Source organism: Topomyia yanbarensis, chromosome 3 (genome assembly GCF_030247195.1).
Source record: "Topomyia yanbarensis strain Yona2022 chromosome 3, ASM3024719v1, whole genome shotgun sequence".
In the NCBI taxonomy this organism is placed as follows: domain Eukaryota; kingdom Metazoa; phylum Arthropoda; class Insecta; order Diptera; family Culicidae; genus Topomyia; species Topomyia yanbarensis.
The window spans coordinates 315,882,814-315,898,798 of NC_080672.1; the positions used below are offsets into that span (position 1 = coordinate 315,882,814).

Sequence of the window (15,985 nt, forward strand, 5' to 3'; positions counted from 1 at the left end):
TCAAAGCGACAGTTTTATTTCTTACACAAGTTGAAAACTTTACTTGCATGTCAGTTCTCAGTGCTATAGCGGAGCGCCGCGGGTTTTTTGCAATTTGATTCCGCACACCTTTTACGATACGTAAGACCTATATCATCCAAAATAATTATGGAGCGTTTTGTTTTTTGATACTGTATACATTACGTAAACAATAATTTATTTTATGTAAAGCTTCCGTACGCGAGTATTGTGTGTCTATAAAATTGATGTCATACATTGTAAAAGTTCAAATACAATTGATTGATTTTTAAAGCGATATAACACCTTTCGTGTGCGCCCCTAAAATGAACGTGTACTTAATAATCAATATCGACACAAATGCTTCTGTATTTCAAGCGAGTAACCCGTACTGAAATTCCTAGAATCCATCAGAGCAAGACCTCAAGCATTCACCGGCGGTTGCGTAACCGTAGAATCCTGAATACTGGTAAATTTAGTGGCTCCCGTCGATGAAACCACACTCGCGGATGTAGACTTCCGCCGTCTAAGTTCCTGATGGTTGCCTATTCTGTCAAACATAAGAAACACATCAAAGAATCAATGCTTCCAAAACAATTGAATTCCCACATACCTTTTCACTACCAGCTGTCTCACCTTCTGTTTCCAAACGAAAAGAAAAAAGATAATCACGCCCAGCAAACAGTTGCACACGTCGGACACGTAGAAGAACCAATCGCTGCTTCCTACTGCCCAGGACACGATTTCAAATGTCCACGTTACACCCATTACAATAAACAGCCGCAGATAGAGGCTAAACCTGTGACGGTCCTTTTCGAATTTACTGTGCCGCCTCGAGCCATTCCGCAAAGCCACGTCCGTGGCGTGCTGAATTCGAACGATTCGGATGGCGGTTACCACGAAGAAGTACAAGTTAGCCATCACCAATATTAGAAGCGGGAGGTAGAAGTAAATAAATTCGACCAGTTTATCACCTGAAAAAGAGAAAAAATCATTCTGTGCGTTTGTCAATGTGACATAAAAATAAAATACTTACGGAAGATAAAACAACCGTACTCTCCGAACCGAGGCCTATACTCCTCCACTATTAGCTCGGTATGATCAAAGACCAGCGCAATTATCAAGATCACCGTTGGGCATCCAAAAGCGTACAGTGCGTAGTGAATAAATCGTTTTCGTTCATTTTTTATAACCACTCCACTGCTGAAGGTCCAGAATATGTCGAAACACATCACGTTGAGCCAGAAGAAACTTACCAGAACGGAAAAGTACAGCATGTAGCCCATAACGTTGCACGGAATAAAGGAGCAGTGGAAGTTTATCAGCAGCAGCATCACGTAGGCGAAAGTCAGTGCCAGGATGTAGCATATCAGCGATTTGCCGTGAATGTTGCGGAGCTCCGGTATGCAAGCGTAGATGAACAATGTGGCCAATAGAAAGGGGATGGATAAAATTATTCCTGAAATGGTTAGATATTATTATAGTAAACTAGAGAAAGTCAAGATTCATTTAGGAGAATCAGTCCTAAAGTGGACAGTTTAAGGTTTAACACTGCAATCCTAGAAATAAATTAGATTTTTTTTTCAACGAATCTAGAAATTTCTTCTAACTTGAAAATGTAACCCTAAGCGGAATATATATTTTATTACAAGTACTTCTTGTGGAGTAGTAACGGAATATGTTTAGAAAAAAAACCCTACTGTAACTTCAATTGCCAGCCCCAATTCTCCTAAATCAATACTACGGTTCGCACAGATTCTTTTGGAATTTTTTTACAGGTGTCCTAGAGAAAAAAAATGTAACCATTTGGTTTAAATCTGTGAATCTGAGAGGCCCCTCTGGACAGCTGCAAGATACCACTTATTTTTGCCCAGAAAATCCGTCATATTGCGACTAAATACGGTTCGCTTTGTTGGATAAACATCCTCAGGAAAGTACCGTGGATTTAGGGAAGCAATTATCACCAAAACATTTGTTTTGTAATTTTGTAACCTTCGTCGATACACCACAGGTAGCTTATCAGGCACTGTGGTCGGAAATTGGAAAAGCTGTTTTAATCCACCTAGTGGTGCGATTGTACCTTTTCCATTTATCCAAAGTCCGGGCCAGCGGAACACGTGGGTAGTATGGGTAGTATTACCCACTCGAAAATTACCGAGGGGGGAATTACCCACATGAAAGCTTAGAACAAACCAAAACCTGATGTGTCTCTGAGTTCAGATCAATATGCAAAAAATATTAACGCAATTTTATCTAGACTAAAGATACAAATATTTTTAAAGGCTAGATATACAATTAGTAATTTTTAACAAGAATAATTATTTGATTAAAAATTTCAACAAAGAGAAACACTAGCGGGCTTTAAATAAGTAAGAAAAAAGACATACACTAGAGGGATTGATTCCAACAATAGTAACAGAGACCGTATCAGGGAAAGTGAAGAGTGGCAGACAACAGTGACAAGGAGGAAAAGAAATTAAATTTTCAATTTTTGGCAAACGGGATATCACTGTCAGAACATCATTAACCGAATCGCCGACTGGGTTTTTTGAAGCCACTGGTAACTTTTGGGATCAGATTTCCAGGTAGCTGTTAGCATGACACCCAAACGAGAAAAGGTAATTAAATTTGAATACCTATCGTGTTTAAAAATGAGAGATATATACGAGAGATCGAGGATATTTGACTCATCTCGCGCTGAAACGAGGCCGAAAGGATTCGTTTAACGATGATCAGGCACTAGAACACTAGGCGCACGACCAGACAACATGATTAATGTTGTGATAACAGCCACCGCAAGCGCAGAGACCGTTCTCGATGACGTATAATGATTTGACATGACCCGAGATGTCACACGAAGGAAGCCGAGACCTTCCTCTTTAACCAAGGTTGTTGATACTTTTGTGATTTCTAAATTGTCACTGTCCCACGAAATTTGCCTATTTTCGAGTGTCCTCTGACAAGAAATGTTGAAAAATTCGTTGAAGTTACACGATCTTTCATAAGAACCTCCTTCTAATACCTAAGTGCCCGCCTTCTCATTACCGGGAATGGAGAAATTATGTAAGAACTCAAGCTAATATTTGTATCTGGTTATTCGTCGGGTATTCATTTGGTCTGACCTTTAATCATAGTGTAGAGAATCAAGCTAGTCAAAACGCTTCCACCGGAAGAATTTCTTTTTTTGATTCGATTGTTTCGGATATAGTGGAATCAATCAACTTCAATATCTGGAACCAATCAAAGACTACCCGAACAAATTCTTAAGGTTTCAAACACCATACAGCCCCTTAAAAGGACCATAAATATGGTCTGTGCCAAGTTTCGCAACCAACGAAACACCATAAAATGGGGTCAATACCCCATTAATATGCCAAAATCTGGATATGCATGGGATCTACCGGACCATGATGATGGTGTTTTCAAGAGTTGATCCCATTCAAATCACTATTAACAACACCATGCAGTGGGTGTGAAATTGTACTATGACTATGGGGGTATTATTGGCTTTTCGCTTGCTCGGGTAATCCGATTGAAATAATAGCACGTTTTGATCCCCAAAACGCTACTACATAATGTTTTCTCGGCTCTGGCATATAATGTTACAATTACACCATCAATCTTTACTTCCAGGGCGGGTACGTAGACAAAGTACTTATTCGTATACGCCCAGGTGTTTTTTTATTCATTTCGTTTATTTGATAGGCACAAATGCGTTAGCTTGGCGGTGCTCAATTCTCTTGTTTTTACATTTTGGATATCTCAAGTGGTGTTTTGTTCGATCACGCGATATATCTATGACGTTAAATAGCTTCCCAAGTAACAATTGAGGTTTTATAATAGTTTTATGTAGTATGCTATAAAACTTCAATTATTACTTGGTTTATATTTGGTCCGGAAGAAGACTATCCACGGGCCGGTTGTATTAGATGGATACGGTTTGCATTGAAATGGAAACTTATCGGCATTATTTCGCCATCGGAGAAATATTCAAATCGTCCTCCATTAAGCCTGAAAGGAAGTCGGTCGTCGGAGTTACCTTCAAATTAGCCAATACTATCCTGCTGATCACAGTCATTAGCTGATTATGTTCAATATAATGGTTTAAATGTCTATTAATTTCGTATTATACGTATCTAGCACGTATCCCACGACCACCACGAATGTCCACGCTGACACACTTTAAACAAAAAAGTATAATATTTGCTTAACTTAATCAGCATGAGTTCAATGCTAACTACATGTTATCATATTTTGAAATACTGGGGGAATGGGTTTGGGGTATTCGTCAGAAGGAATGGGGTGGATGAAGGATATGCGAGTGTGAGGGTGGTCAAAGAGGAGGCATGGTGAAAAAGGAAGGTGTAAGAGTAAGGAAGGGAGTGGGGCGGTGCAACACCCAACAGCATTTCACACCTTCCATTTCAGACTTGGTTTGAGAAAATCGGTTCAGTTATAACCAAAGAACCGATGAGACTTCAAATGTGTAATATGCCCCAAAGCCGGGGCTTCCGGAATTGTCGATAGTGTTCAATATATTCAAAGAATATTTGATTGGCCATCTCCGATCTAAACCTGCGAATCAAAGTAATTTGTTGACCCTGTCAATAGATTTTTAGCCTCGGAGGTATTACGATTGTAACGGTTTATATGAGAAATTTCAGTGTGACCACACAAACCAGCCTATAACTCCGGAACCAAGTCAGATCTGAATAAAATTCAATAGCAATCAATAGGAGTGTCATCTCTTTCATTTGAAATTAAGTTGGTAAAAATCGCTCAAGAATCCGCTGGAAAATAGATGTGGCATCAACTTAGGAATTTGACATGTTTCCTTGGGGCATCCTTGGTCAAAGGTACTTTGATTAGTCATTAGTGATCGAGACTTACAAACATTTTAATACGTATCGAATCATTTGGTCAGCATGGTGGTACCAGTTTATATGGGAATATGCTGTGTGGGCGCACTCTTCAACTCGTAGCTCCGGAACCGGAACCCCGATCCACTAAAAATTCAATAGCGGTCGATGAGAAAGTTCTTTCTTTCATTTGTGACTAAGTGCAAATCGGTTCAGCCATCTCTGAGAAACAGAGGAGACACATTCACACACATACATACACATAGATATTTTCAACAATGGTGGACAGGAGTTCAGGGGCTTGACGACCCCATCCCCCTGGACCAACTGCAAGTTTGGAAGTCTTGCTAGGATTTGGTGGGGCAAGGCAATGTTGGGCTCTGCTAAACCTCTCTAAAAAGCCATATAAATACGAAAGCAGCTCCGTCGAAGCAAGTCGGTGCCACTTTTTCTAAGATTTCGTCCAAGACTTTAGCATGAAGCACCCTAACCCAACTGGAGTATCAGTAAGATCCTAATTACGGCATAGTGGCGGCACAACATGGATGTGAATGAAGATTTCATCGAAATTTATCCACGGACCGACAGCCACGCTATTCATGCACGCAGGAATACCGGATGGCAAACCGTAAAAATCGTAAGAGAAAGGAGAAAAAACAGAAAGAAAAGAAGAAAAAGAACCCCTTCAACTGCGCCGACAGAGGTGACGTACGCTGCGATCCTTAAAAGGGTGAGAAAGGAGCCCAAGCTGAAGGAGCTGGAGGAGAACGTAATTAGAACCAGGCGCACTCAGAAAGGGAAGATGCTGTTCGAGGTGAAGAAGGTTAAATTGATGAAGAGCTCGACCTATAGGGAACTTGTGGCAGAAGCGGTGGGAGAAGAAACGAATGTGAGAGCTTTAATTCAGGAAGTAGTGGTCGAGCACAGGAATCTGGATGCGATCACCACGGAAGAAGAAGTGAGGAGCGCACTAATAGAGCAATGTAATCTGGAAAAAGAGCAGATGTCAATTAAGTTGAGGAAGTCACAGCAGCGATACCCTTATCGCCAGCCACAGCCAACCAGCTTATGTCGACCGTTAAGATCAAAGTCGGATGGTCGGTGCGCTCGTTACGATTGATTCCTAGAGTCAATAAACAACCAGAGAAGTGTTTCGGGTGCCTGGATTTCGGCCATCAGGTAAGAAACTGTGAAGGGTCGGACAGATCTGATCTGTGCAGAAAATATGGGAGAAGGTACACATTGCTAGAGACTGCACAAAGCAACCGAAGCACATGCTCTGCACAAAGGAAGGCGGAAAAAACCACATGACGGGAGGCTTTTGATGCCCAGAGTACAAAATGGCGAAGGCAGGCCAATGATCATGGACATAACCCAGCTTATTTCCAATCATTGAGACAGCAGAAACGAAGTGCTACGATGCAATTATTGCAGAGCCGTATCGTGCTCCTCCCGATAACGGTAACTGGATGGTGTATAGTGCAGGGATGGCGGCAATCCAAGTAATGGGCGTTTTCTCCGTCCAAGAGGTGGTGGATAATACACACGAAAGCTTCGTGATCGCCAGGATCAACGGTGTATTCGTCTGCAGCTGATATACTCTCTCAAGATGGACAACAGTCTCGTTAGTCGGACGAACACCGGTTGTTATAGCAACAGTTATAGGAGAGGGAAACTGGAGTGGGGTAGCAGGTTAACCAACGGAAGAGGTTACAGTTTGTTGGAAGCCCTGGCGAAGCTGGATATAAGGCTGTGCAATGAAGGTTCTGCTAGCAAATTCTGTAAAGACGGCCGGGAATCCACCATCGACGTAACATTCTGCAGTGCATCACTGAGGGATAACATGAATTAACGAGTTAGTGAGCAGTGCACACATAGCGACCACCAGGCGATCCACTATACCATTGTGTGGCATCTTGGGATTTCCGAGTGAATATTTGTACCAGTGTAGAACATAAGGAACGGGATGGAAAATGTGAACGGTGAACTCAGAAGAGTGCAAGCATTGCGTGTGTGTAGACGTGTTGTGCGATACGGACGAGAATAATAAAAGAGAACCGTTTGTGAAGTGCATAGTTAAGTGTAATCTCCGAAACTTCCCCTTTTCACATTGGCGACGAGAATAAAAATGTAAGTATTTTATATTCCACGAAGCTTGAATAAATAGAAAATTTCTGTCGAAACGAAATGACGGGCATTATTTGCATTTTTACATCGCGATTGTAAATGGTAGAGCGAAACGGGGCCCCTGCAGAGAGTAGATTTAAAGTGGAAAAACATGCCGATCTAAATTCGTAAATTTTTTTATCAGCCGGGATAAAATATATTTCATGTTATGTTCATGTGTTTATTTTGCTTTCTGTACCTACGTGGATCGTGTGTTGCGATGAAAACAATGTGTAGTTAACAAAACAAAGTGAAACAGCAAGAACAAATTGCTTAGTTCGTATTAGAATTAGGTTATGTATGAGTGATGCATAATTCAATGGCAAAACATGCGGAGATGGTCAGGTAGGTAAAATAAAATAGAGCTGGGCGATTGACATGCACTGAAATAAAATATGCAATATGATGTTTTATTTGAATTTCATCACGAATAATATTTTATTAAAATTTTGAATAAAACTACGTTTTCTATTAATGGGAAAAGGTAAATTTTACGTGATTTAATTATGTTATCAGGGAAGAAATGACATGTAGTGTACTAACAGAGAGGGAAGGTTCGCCGTGTGTACTCGGTATTAATAAATTGGAAGGCGGGTTCGCCATTAGCATATAAATAAATAGCGGGATCGCTATTGAACAGAGAGCGGTGTCGCTACAGAACAGACCGGGTTCGCTGTACGTCAAGAGTGGAACAGAAGATGAATTCGTAACGAGCAAGCGTGTTCGTTATTAAACAGAGAGCGGCTTCGCTATAAAATAGGGAGCGAGTTCGCTATAACATAGAGAGCGGAGTCGCTACATGATAAATCGGGCGGTTTCGCCGTGAGTTCGCTAAAATGAAGGAAACTGAAATAAAATGTAGGTGAACTCTTGAAACGCAAGCAGGTTTGATGTATTGAGAAAAAGATGGTGGGATTATCATACACAAACGGGTTCGATATTTACTATTCAAGCCAGCGTTAAAAAAAATTGTCGAGCTGAAGAAAAATCATCCTAACATGAATTTAGAAGTTGCCTCATAACTGACAGTTATCATGACGCAAAAAAAGAAGAATATGACAACGTTAGTACGAACGTAGTTTCGACATTTCTAATTATACAAATGATGCCGTCTTACGTGATTTTCTTAAATTGAGACTACAGCAAAAGTTTCATTTATGTCTTTTTCATTTTATTGGACAGGGCTGGCAGCGATAGCCGAATTAAACCTTTCCTGTCTTCAATTGAATCCTCGCAACTTCCTTTGGTTTGGTCAAAATGGAAAAGAGATTTGGAGTCCTTTTTCGAATCGGAAAAAATTGAGTCCCAGTACGAAAAAAGATCGAAATTACTGTATTTGGGTGGTTCCGATTTGAGGGACATTTATGATAATTTGCCGGAAATTTCGAATGTGCACCATGTTTTGAAAGATCCACCGTATTACGATGTGGCCATTGCCAAGCTAGACGCCCATTTTGAACCATTTCGTCGGCAAATATATGAGCGCCATCAGTTCAGACAAATTTACCAAAACACATCTGAACGCTTTTCTGATTTCGTTTTGAGACTACGGGCACAGGTGAAACGCTGTGAATACGATAAACCAGATGAAATGATCATAGACCAGATTGTTGAGAAATGTGCGTCTAGTAAATTGAAACAGAAAATGTTGAAGAGAGATATGAGTTTGGAGGACGTTGAAGCTCTAGGCACAAGCCTAGAGGAAAGTGAGAAAAAGGTCAAAGAGTTCGGAGGTATAACAACAAGAGGTGATATTCAGAAAGTAAACAGTTGGGGGTCTTCCAACGTGCAAATCAAAATGTGAATCAATGGGGTCTGGTCACGTCGAACAGGTCAATTGAGGGCACAAAGCCAAACAGAAATACGACATCTCAGCGATATGGTTTTCGTTCCGAACCTGTCTGTTTTGCATGTGGAAGACGTGGACATGTAAAGGGATCGAAGGTTTGTCCAGCCAGACAGGCAGCTTGTATGCGATGCAAGAATATTGGACATTTTGCGAGACAGTGTCTTAAACGTCCAAATGCAGGGCAACCTATGGGACATCCAGCTAAGCGTGTAAGATGGATTCAAGGGCCAAACGAGAAGGACAAAGGAGATGGGTTCATTTTTTATGCGATGGGGAATAATATCTTCCAATTCACTGTTGGCGGTATTAAAATTCCAATGACGATTGATTCAGGAGCGGCGGCCAATATTATTAATCAGGAGACTTGGGATACAATGAAGCGAGCGGGTGTTCATGTATGGAACATGACTGCCCGGGTAGATAAACATTTTACATGTTATGCTTCAGAGACACCCATGAAAATCGTAGGAAGTTTCATGTCAATTATCGAAGGCGGTGGTAGAAAAACTGCAGCACAGTTCTATGTGGCTGAAAAGGGACAACAATGTCTACTTGGAGATGACACAGCGAAACATCTTCAAGTACTTAAAGTGGGCTTCGACATTGGAAACGTTTCAAACAAACCACTCAAAGAGTTCCCCAAGTTTAAGGGCGTAGTGGTAGAAATTCCTATAGATCAAACGGTACAACCAGTACAACAAGCTTACCGCCGTGCACCTTACGCTCTGGAAAATAAGGTAGAGGAGAAGCTGAGAGTATTGTTGGCGCAAGGTATTATAGAAAAAGTGAAAGGGCCGTCTCAATGGGTTTCGCCGATGGTGCCAATTTTAAAAGAATCGGGAGACCTGCGCTTATGTATTGACATGAGACGAGCTAACCAAGCAGTGCTACGAGAAACACACCCCTTACCCTTGGTTGATGAGCTCCTAGGATCTGTCAACGGAGCGATGGTTTTCTCTAAGATAAACATTAAAGATGCGTATCATCAAATTGAAATTTCCGAGAAGTCAAGACCGATAACTACATTTGTAACGAAGAACGGACTATACAGGTAAATATCGCTTAGAGCATTAGATCTGATTTTTTTTGTTTACTGAAGCTATGGAGATAGTAAATAAGCAGTTTTTGGAATTCTAAATTAAAACTAAATAAATACAGCAACAGAGTTTATTGTACTTTTTATTTTTCTCGTTATCTTCACTTTTGTATTTATAACGGAACAGATTCAAGAGGCTCATGTTTGGCATCAGCTGTGCTCCTGAAATATTTCAGAAAACAATCGAAAATATTCTGGCAGGTTTGCAAAGCATCATTGTATATCTAGATGATGTCGTTCTTTACGGGGCAACAAAAAAAGAACATAGCGAACGACTTCAAGCACTTCGAAATCGCTTAGATGAATATGGGATACTGCTCAATCACGAAAAATGTATTTACGATGTGGAAGAAGTTACAGTTCTTGGGCATGTTTTGAATAAAAACGGGATAAGGCCCACGGAGCATCGAATGGCAGCCATCAAATGTTTTCGAGAGCCCAAATGTGTTTCAGAGCTAAGAAGCTTTTTAGGATTGATAACATATGTGGGTCGTTTCATACCGCATTTGGCAGCGAAAACTGAGCCACTTAGGCAATTATTGCGAGGTGATGTGGTATTTCATTGGGAAAATGTGCATCGTAAAGCATTTAATGAAATCAAGGAAGCCATTTCGGACATCGGATATTTGGGATTTTTTAGTAAAAACGACTTAACAAAGTTGATCGCGGATGCCAGTCCTGATGGTTTGGGAGCGGTATTGTTACAAGAAAATACTATTGGAGAGACTAGAATTATTGCATTTGCAAGCAAAGCCTTAACAGACCTCGAAAAGAAATATTTCCAAACTGAACGCGAGGCACTGGCACTTGTATGGGGTGTAGAGAAATTTCGGCTTTATTTGCTCGGAAGACATTTTCAGCCGATTACGGACTGCAAAGCGTTAAAATTTCTATTCAATTCGAAATCTCGTCCATGTCCTCGTATTGAACGGTGGGTTCTCCGTCTACAATCATACGATTATGAGATCATACATGAGCCAGGAGCCAGTAATCTAGCGGACGCACTATCTCGTTTATCATTAAGTACACCAAAAGCATTCGATTCTTCAGGCGAAGCGTACATCCACCGCTTGCTGGAGTATTCAGTGCCCAAAGCAGTGACTCTAGCAGATGTTATTGAGTTTTCACGCGAAGATGCGATCCTCCAAGAGCTTCACAAGGCTTTGGACATGGATACATGGGATGAGCGTGTTAAGGGTTACAAACAGTTTAATTCCGAGCTGCATGTCGTGGAGGGTGTTATTATGCGAGGAGATCGACTAATCATTCCAGAAAAACTACAACAAAAAGTCATCCTCTGTGCTCATGAAGGCCATCCAGGGATGAGTACCATGAAAAGAAGATTGCGGCAGAAAGTGTGGTGGCCAAAAATTCATGAACAAGTTGAGAAGTGCGTCAAAGAATGCAAGGCTTGTACTATGGTATCGACTACAGGTCCCCCGGAACCGATGAAGCGCTCGAGGATGCCAACTAGAGCTTGGTCGGATGTAGCAGTAGATTTTCTAGGACCACTTCCCAGTGGTCATAATCCATTGGTGATGATTGATTATTTCAGTCGTTTTGTGGAGGTGATTGTGATGAAGAAAATAACCGCTGACCTCACCATCCAAGGGTTATTTGAAACATTAGTCGTTTCGGTATCCCGGAAGTACTTCGTTCTGACAACGGTCTCCAATTCACAAGTGAAACCCTCAGGGAATTTTGCAATGAATACGGTATTGTACAACAGAAAACTACTCCTTACTGGCCACAAGCTAACGGGGAGGTCGAAAGGATGAACAGCACTATCTTAAAACGGTTGCGTATTAGTCAGGAATTTGATTCATCTGATTGGAAGTGGGACTTAAGGAACTTCTTGCTCATGTACAACTCAACACCCCATTCAATCACAGGCATCGCTCCGTCGGCATTAATGTTCGGACGAATACTGAGGGACAAACTACCGAGCGTACAGGAATCAACAGAGAGACTAACTGAAAGCATCAGAGATCGGGATTGGGAGAAAAAGGTTGCAGCAGCCGAGTCCGCAGATATAAAACGTCGAGAGAAAGTAAATGAGTTGAAAGAAGGCGATCCCGTACTGGCTAAAAGAATACAGAAAGAAAATAAACTTGCTAGTAATTTTGGTCATGAACAGTTCCAGATAATCAAAAGAACCGGGACAGATGTTGAGCTTAAGTCGTTGGAAACAGGGAAGACGTACCACAGAAATGTTTCGCATCTCAAACAAATTACTAGAGAACCGAATTCACAAGAATATAGCTCATCGAATGTTGAAGGAGCACTGGATATGGCCGAATTTCCTGTATCATCGGATCAGACAATAAAATCACGTGAACGCAGAGAACAGAGGGTACCCAGCTATCTACAAGATTATGTCACTACGGTTGAGTCTAAGGATAAGTAAGGGGGGAGTGTGGCATCTTGGGATTTCTGAGTGAATATTTGTACCAGTGTAGAACATAAGGAACGGAATGGAAAATGTGAACGGTGAACTCAGAAGAGTGCAAGCATTGCGTGTGTGTAGACGTGTTGTGCGATACGGACGAGAATAATAAAAGAGAACCGTTTGTGAAGTGCGTAGTTAAGTGTAATCTCCGAAACTTCCCCTTTTCACACATTGGTCGGAAGAATTGCATCGTAACGCGGAGATTGAGGACTGGCAAGCGGAAATAGGATCTTTTTGTGAAAGCACTTCGTGCTGACAGCCTCGCTCAAATTTCGAATGTCGATAAGCTGTCGGAAACATCAGCGAGGACATGTGATGTAATATTGCCGAGGAAAATGGAGCCTAAGAACTGCCGGTGTCCGGTGTAGTGGTGGAACGAAAGGATCACCATCCTTCGTGCTGCCTGCTTAAAATTCAAAAGACGCGTTCAGATAGCAAGATCTGAGACAGTCAGAGAAGAAGGTAAGGTAACATTCTGGGTCGCTAGGGCCGCTCTTAAATGCGAGGTAGTGTTTAGTAAGTCCATCTGCTACAAGGAGTTGTGCAGAGAAATAGACGCTAACACCGGGGGCAGCGCTTATTGTGCCGTGATGGCTAAGATGAAGGATCCAACGACGCCAGCTGAAATGTGCGCTGACAAATTTGAAATTCATCGTGGAGGGTCCTTTCCCGAAGTACCTTCACCGTAACTTAACGCAAGCGGTGGAAAAGCTGGTTACAAACGAGTCTCCAAAGACGAGCTCTTTACAGTGGCAAAAAGGCTAAAAGCAATGAAAGCTTTCGGTCCGGACGGTATCTCTAACGTAGCACTGAATACCGCTATTCTGGCGTTTTCGGACATACTCAGGATTGTTCTACAGGAACTCCTGGATTTCCAGGATTAATGGAAGATCTAAAAGCTGGCGTTACTGCCAAAACCAGGGAAGCCACCAGGGGATCCAGCATCGTATCGGCCTGTATGCCTGCTGGATACTTGGTCCTCAACAGGACCGTCAGGTCGGGTTCCGGAAAGGGATGGATGCCATCGGAGTCATCGCGAGCGCCGAGAAAGCATCACAGAAAAAGAGAAGTGGGAAATCGCTACTGCGCCGTGACGTCAAGAGCGCGTCCAACAGCGCCAGTTGGGTGGCGATCGCCGTAGCGCTGAACAGAATGCGGGTTCCGGACTATTTGTGCAAGGTTCTGAAAAGTTTGCTTTCCGAACCGAGTACTGGTCTACGGAACGAACATGGGGCAGGACGGCGGGACTACCTCAGGGCTCCATACTCAGTCCAACGCTCTGAAACATAATAAACAACGGGGTGATGACACTGGAACTACCCAGGGGAGCCGAGATCGTCGGCTTTGCAGATGATGTTGTCCTGACGATAACCGGCGACACCCTTGAGGAGGTGAAGATGTTGACGGCAGAGACAATAGGCATCGTGGAAACCTGGATGGCTGACGTCAAGTTGCAGCTGGCTAACCACAAAACCGAGGTAGTGCTTGCCAAAAACCGAAAAAAAATCCAACGTGTCGTGAGAAGCATCAGCGGACACTCAATTACATTGGTACGTACCCAAAACCACCTGGGTGTGATGGTCGACAATCGGTTAAATTACAACAGCCACGCCGTCTATGAACGCTGCGAGGACATCGGAGGCGTAAGATGCAGCACGAAACGTCTCCTGGCTGATGTCCCATCCTCAATACTGAGGTATGGCGTAACGACCTGTGCTGCTGCACTGAACTCAAAGCGGAACCGAACGAGGTTGACGAGCACGTTTCGCCTAATGGCTCTTCCATGTAGCAAGTGCGTACAGAACGATAATTTCGGAGGCAGTATGCGTTATTGTCGGGATAACTACATCACTCTGGTTCAGGACGTGGAATGCTACCAGCGGAGGAATACACGCAAGGAGACCCTTCAGAACAGACTCATTGGCTAAGTGGCAGAAAAAGTGGGATAACACGGAGAAGGAAGGTGGACCCTCCGACTCATTCGAAATGTGTCGGTGTGGATGCGTAGGAATCATGGAGAGGTGAAATTCCATTTTTGTCCGGATATGGATATTTCCAGTTGGACCTGCATCGGCTTGGACATGTTTCGTCACCTCTCTGCCCCGAGGAAGTGAACGTGCAAGCAACACCCGAACACGTGGTCTTAGAATGCCCTAGGTTCGAAGAAGCTCGAAGGGGGATGCCCTAGGTGACAGTCGACAATATCGTCGAAGAGATGTACCACGATGAGCGTATCTGGGATGCGGTTAACAGAACTGCAGAGGAAGTGGCCAAGGGACCAACAAAGCAACGCCGCTGACTAGAGAGCCGCCGTAAAACAACAAATCGGGTTCGGGAAAAATTCCGCCGCCTAGGAACTCTCTGCCGGAGTAGACTAGGTATATCGCCGGGGAGTATTCCGAGTAGACCGCGTCGAACAGCCAGCAACGGATCGTTGGGCGCCAGTAAATCGGAAGCTATGCGCCACTCAGAATCGTTGGACAAACCTTGGCACCTATTGGCTGGCCCGTTTAGTAGCCTAGGTTTACCGCCAGGGTCTAGATCGAGTAGATTGGGACGTTTCATGATTTTCCATCGGGAGCCAAAACGAACCGATTATCTTCCATGGCTGCTAGATGGGGGTTGAAAGATAGCGTGGGGATGAGGGCACTTGACCCGCTGCTGCTGCTACTTCCTGAGGCGATCCGTTCGCCACGCCGTCCGAAATGCGAATTAGCTTCGATTGGAACAGCACCGCTGTTTATACCAATCGAAGTGGGGAGAGAACTCGACTCGCTCACTGCGCTAGCCACTGGGAGAATGGAGAGAAACTCGACCCGCTGCTGCTGCTGTTTCTTCGACACGTTCGCTTCAGCGTCTGTTGCAAGAATCTCTCTGCTGGGTGGCGCAGTTAATTTATGTGTTTTAAGATCTCCACGTCGCACAGTGATCACCTTCCATGCAAAAGTCGGACAAAACCCAAAAGTGGCCCAAATTCGATGAAAACTTCACATCAAGATAATTTTGGGACGCTGAATTCAAATTTGAAGATAATTTTTTGTTTGTTTTTTATTACCTCAAAATTTTGGCACTTACGGTTGTTGGAAAATTCAACATTTACGAATATAAAGTGTTCTATATCCGAAAATACATTTTCAAAAAATTAAGTGTCGTTAATTTTTTAGCAGAATACACATTTTTTATAATTGTTGGTAATGATAAGACACATCAATAAATTATATTACGAACCCTGGGTAATCAAAGGCTGCCATGCGTCTACTTCAGACATATCATGAAAAATCACATACATATTTCATACCTCGGGGCAGAAATTTTCGGAAAGTACACTAATTTTCAACTATCATGAACAACAAGTAATCCTTCCGAACTGTTTCAAAAAAAGTACAGCCACTTTGAACATCATAAGTTTAATTTATTACACGATTTATTATTTGTTCTTCATGTCTGAGCGAGAAGAAAGGCTTCTATCAACTAAATCGAATGGCAACTATAAGTCCAGCGAATAACCTTTCTAATGAAACCAGGTCGATCCTAATCGGAATCTTAACTAAAAAGATATATTCATTTTA

The 15,985-nt window shown here is 42.6% G+C and overlaps 1 protein-coding gene across 2 annotated transcripts in view; it reads right to left on the reverse strand.

Annotated features, from left to right (window-relative positions):
- Window positions 1-214: 214 nt before the first annotated feature.
- The window catches only part of LOC131691378 (G-protein coupled receptor Mth2-like), a 42,886-nt gene continuing 27,115 nt past the window's right edge, over window positions 215-15,985 (reverse strand). For both annotated transcript variants that reach the window (XM_058977713.1, XM_058977712.1), the window contains exons 3-5: window positions 1,034-1,456; window positions 611-971; window positions 215-547 (exon numbers count right to left, since the gene is read on the reverse strand). In XM_058977713.1, coding sequence (XP_058833696.1) covers window positions 421-547; window positions 611-971; window positions 1,034-1,456 — 911 coding nt within the window. In that variant the 3' untranslated portion in view covers window positions 215-420. The remainder of the gene's footprint in view (window positions 548-610; window positions 972-1,033; window positions 1,457-15,985) is intronic.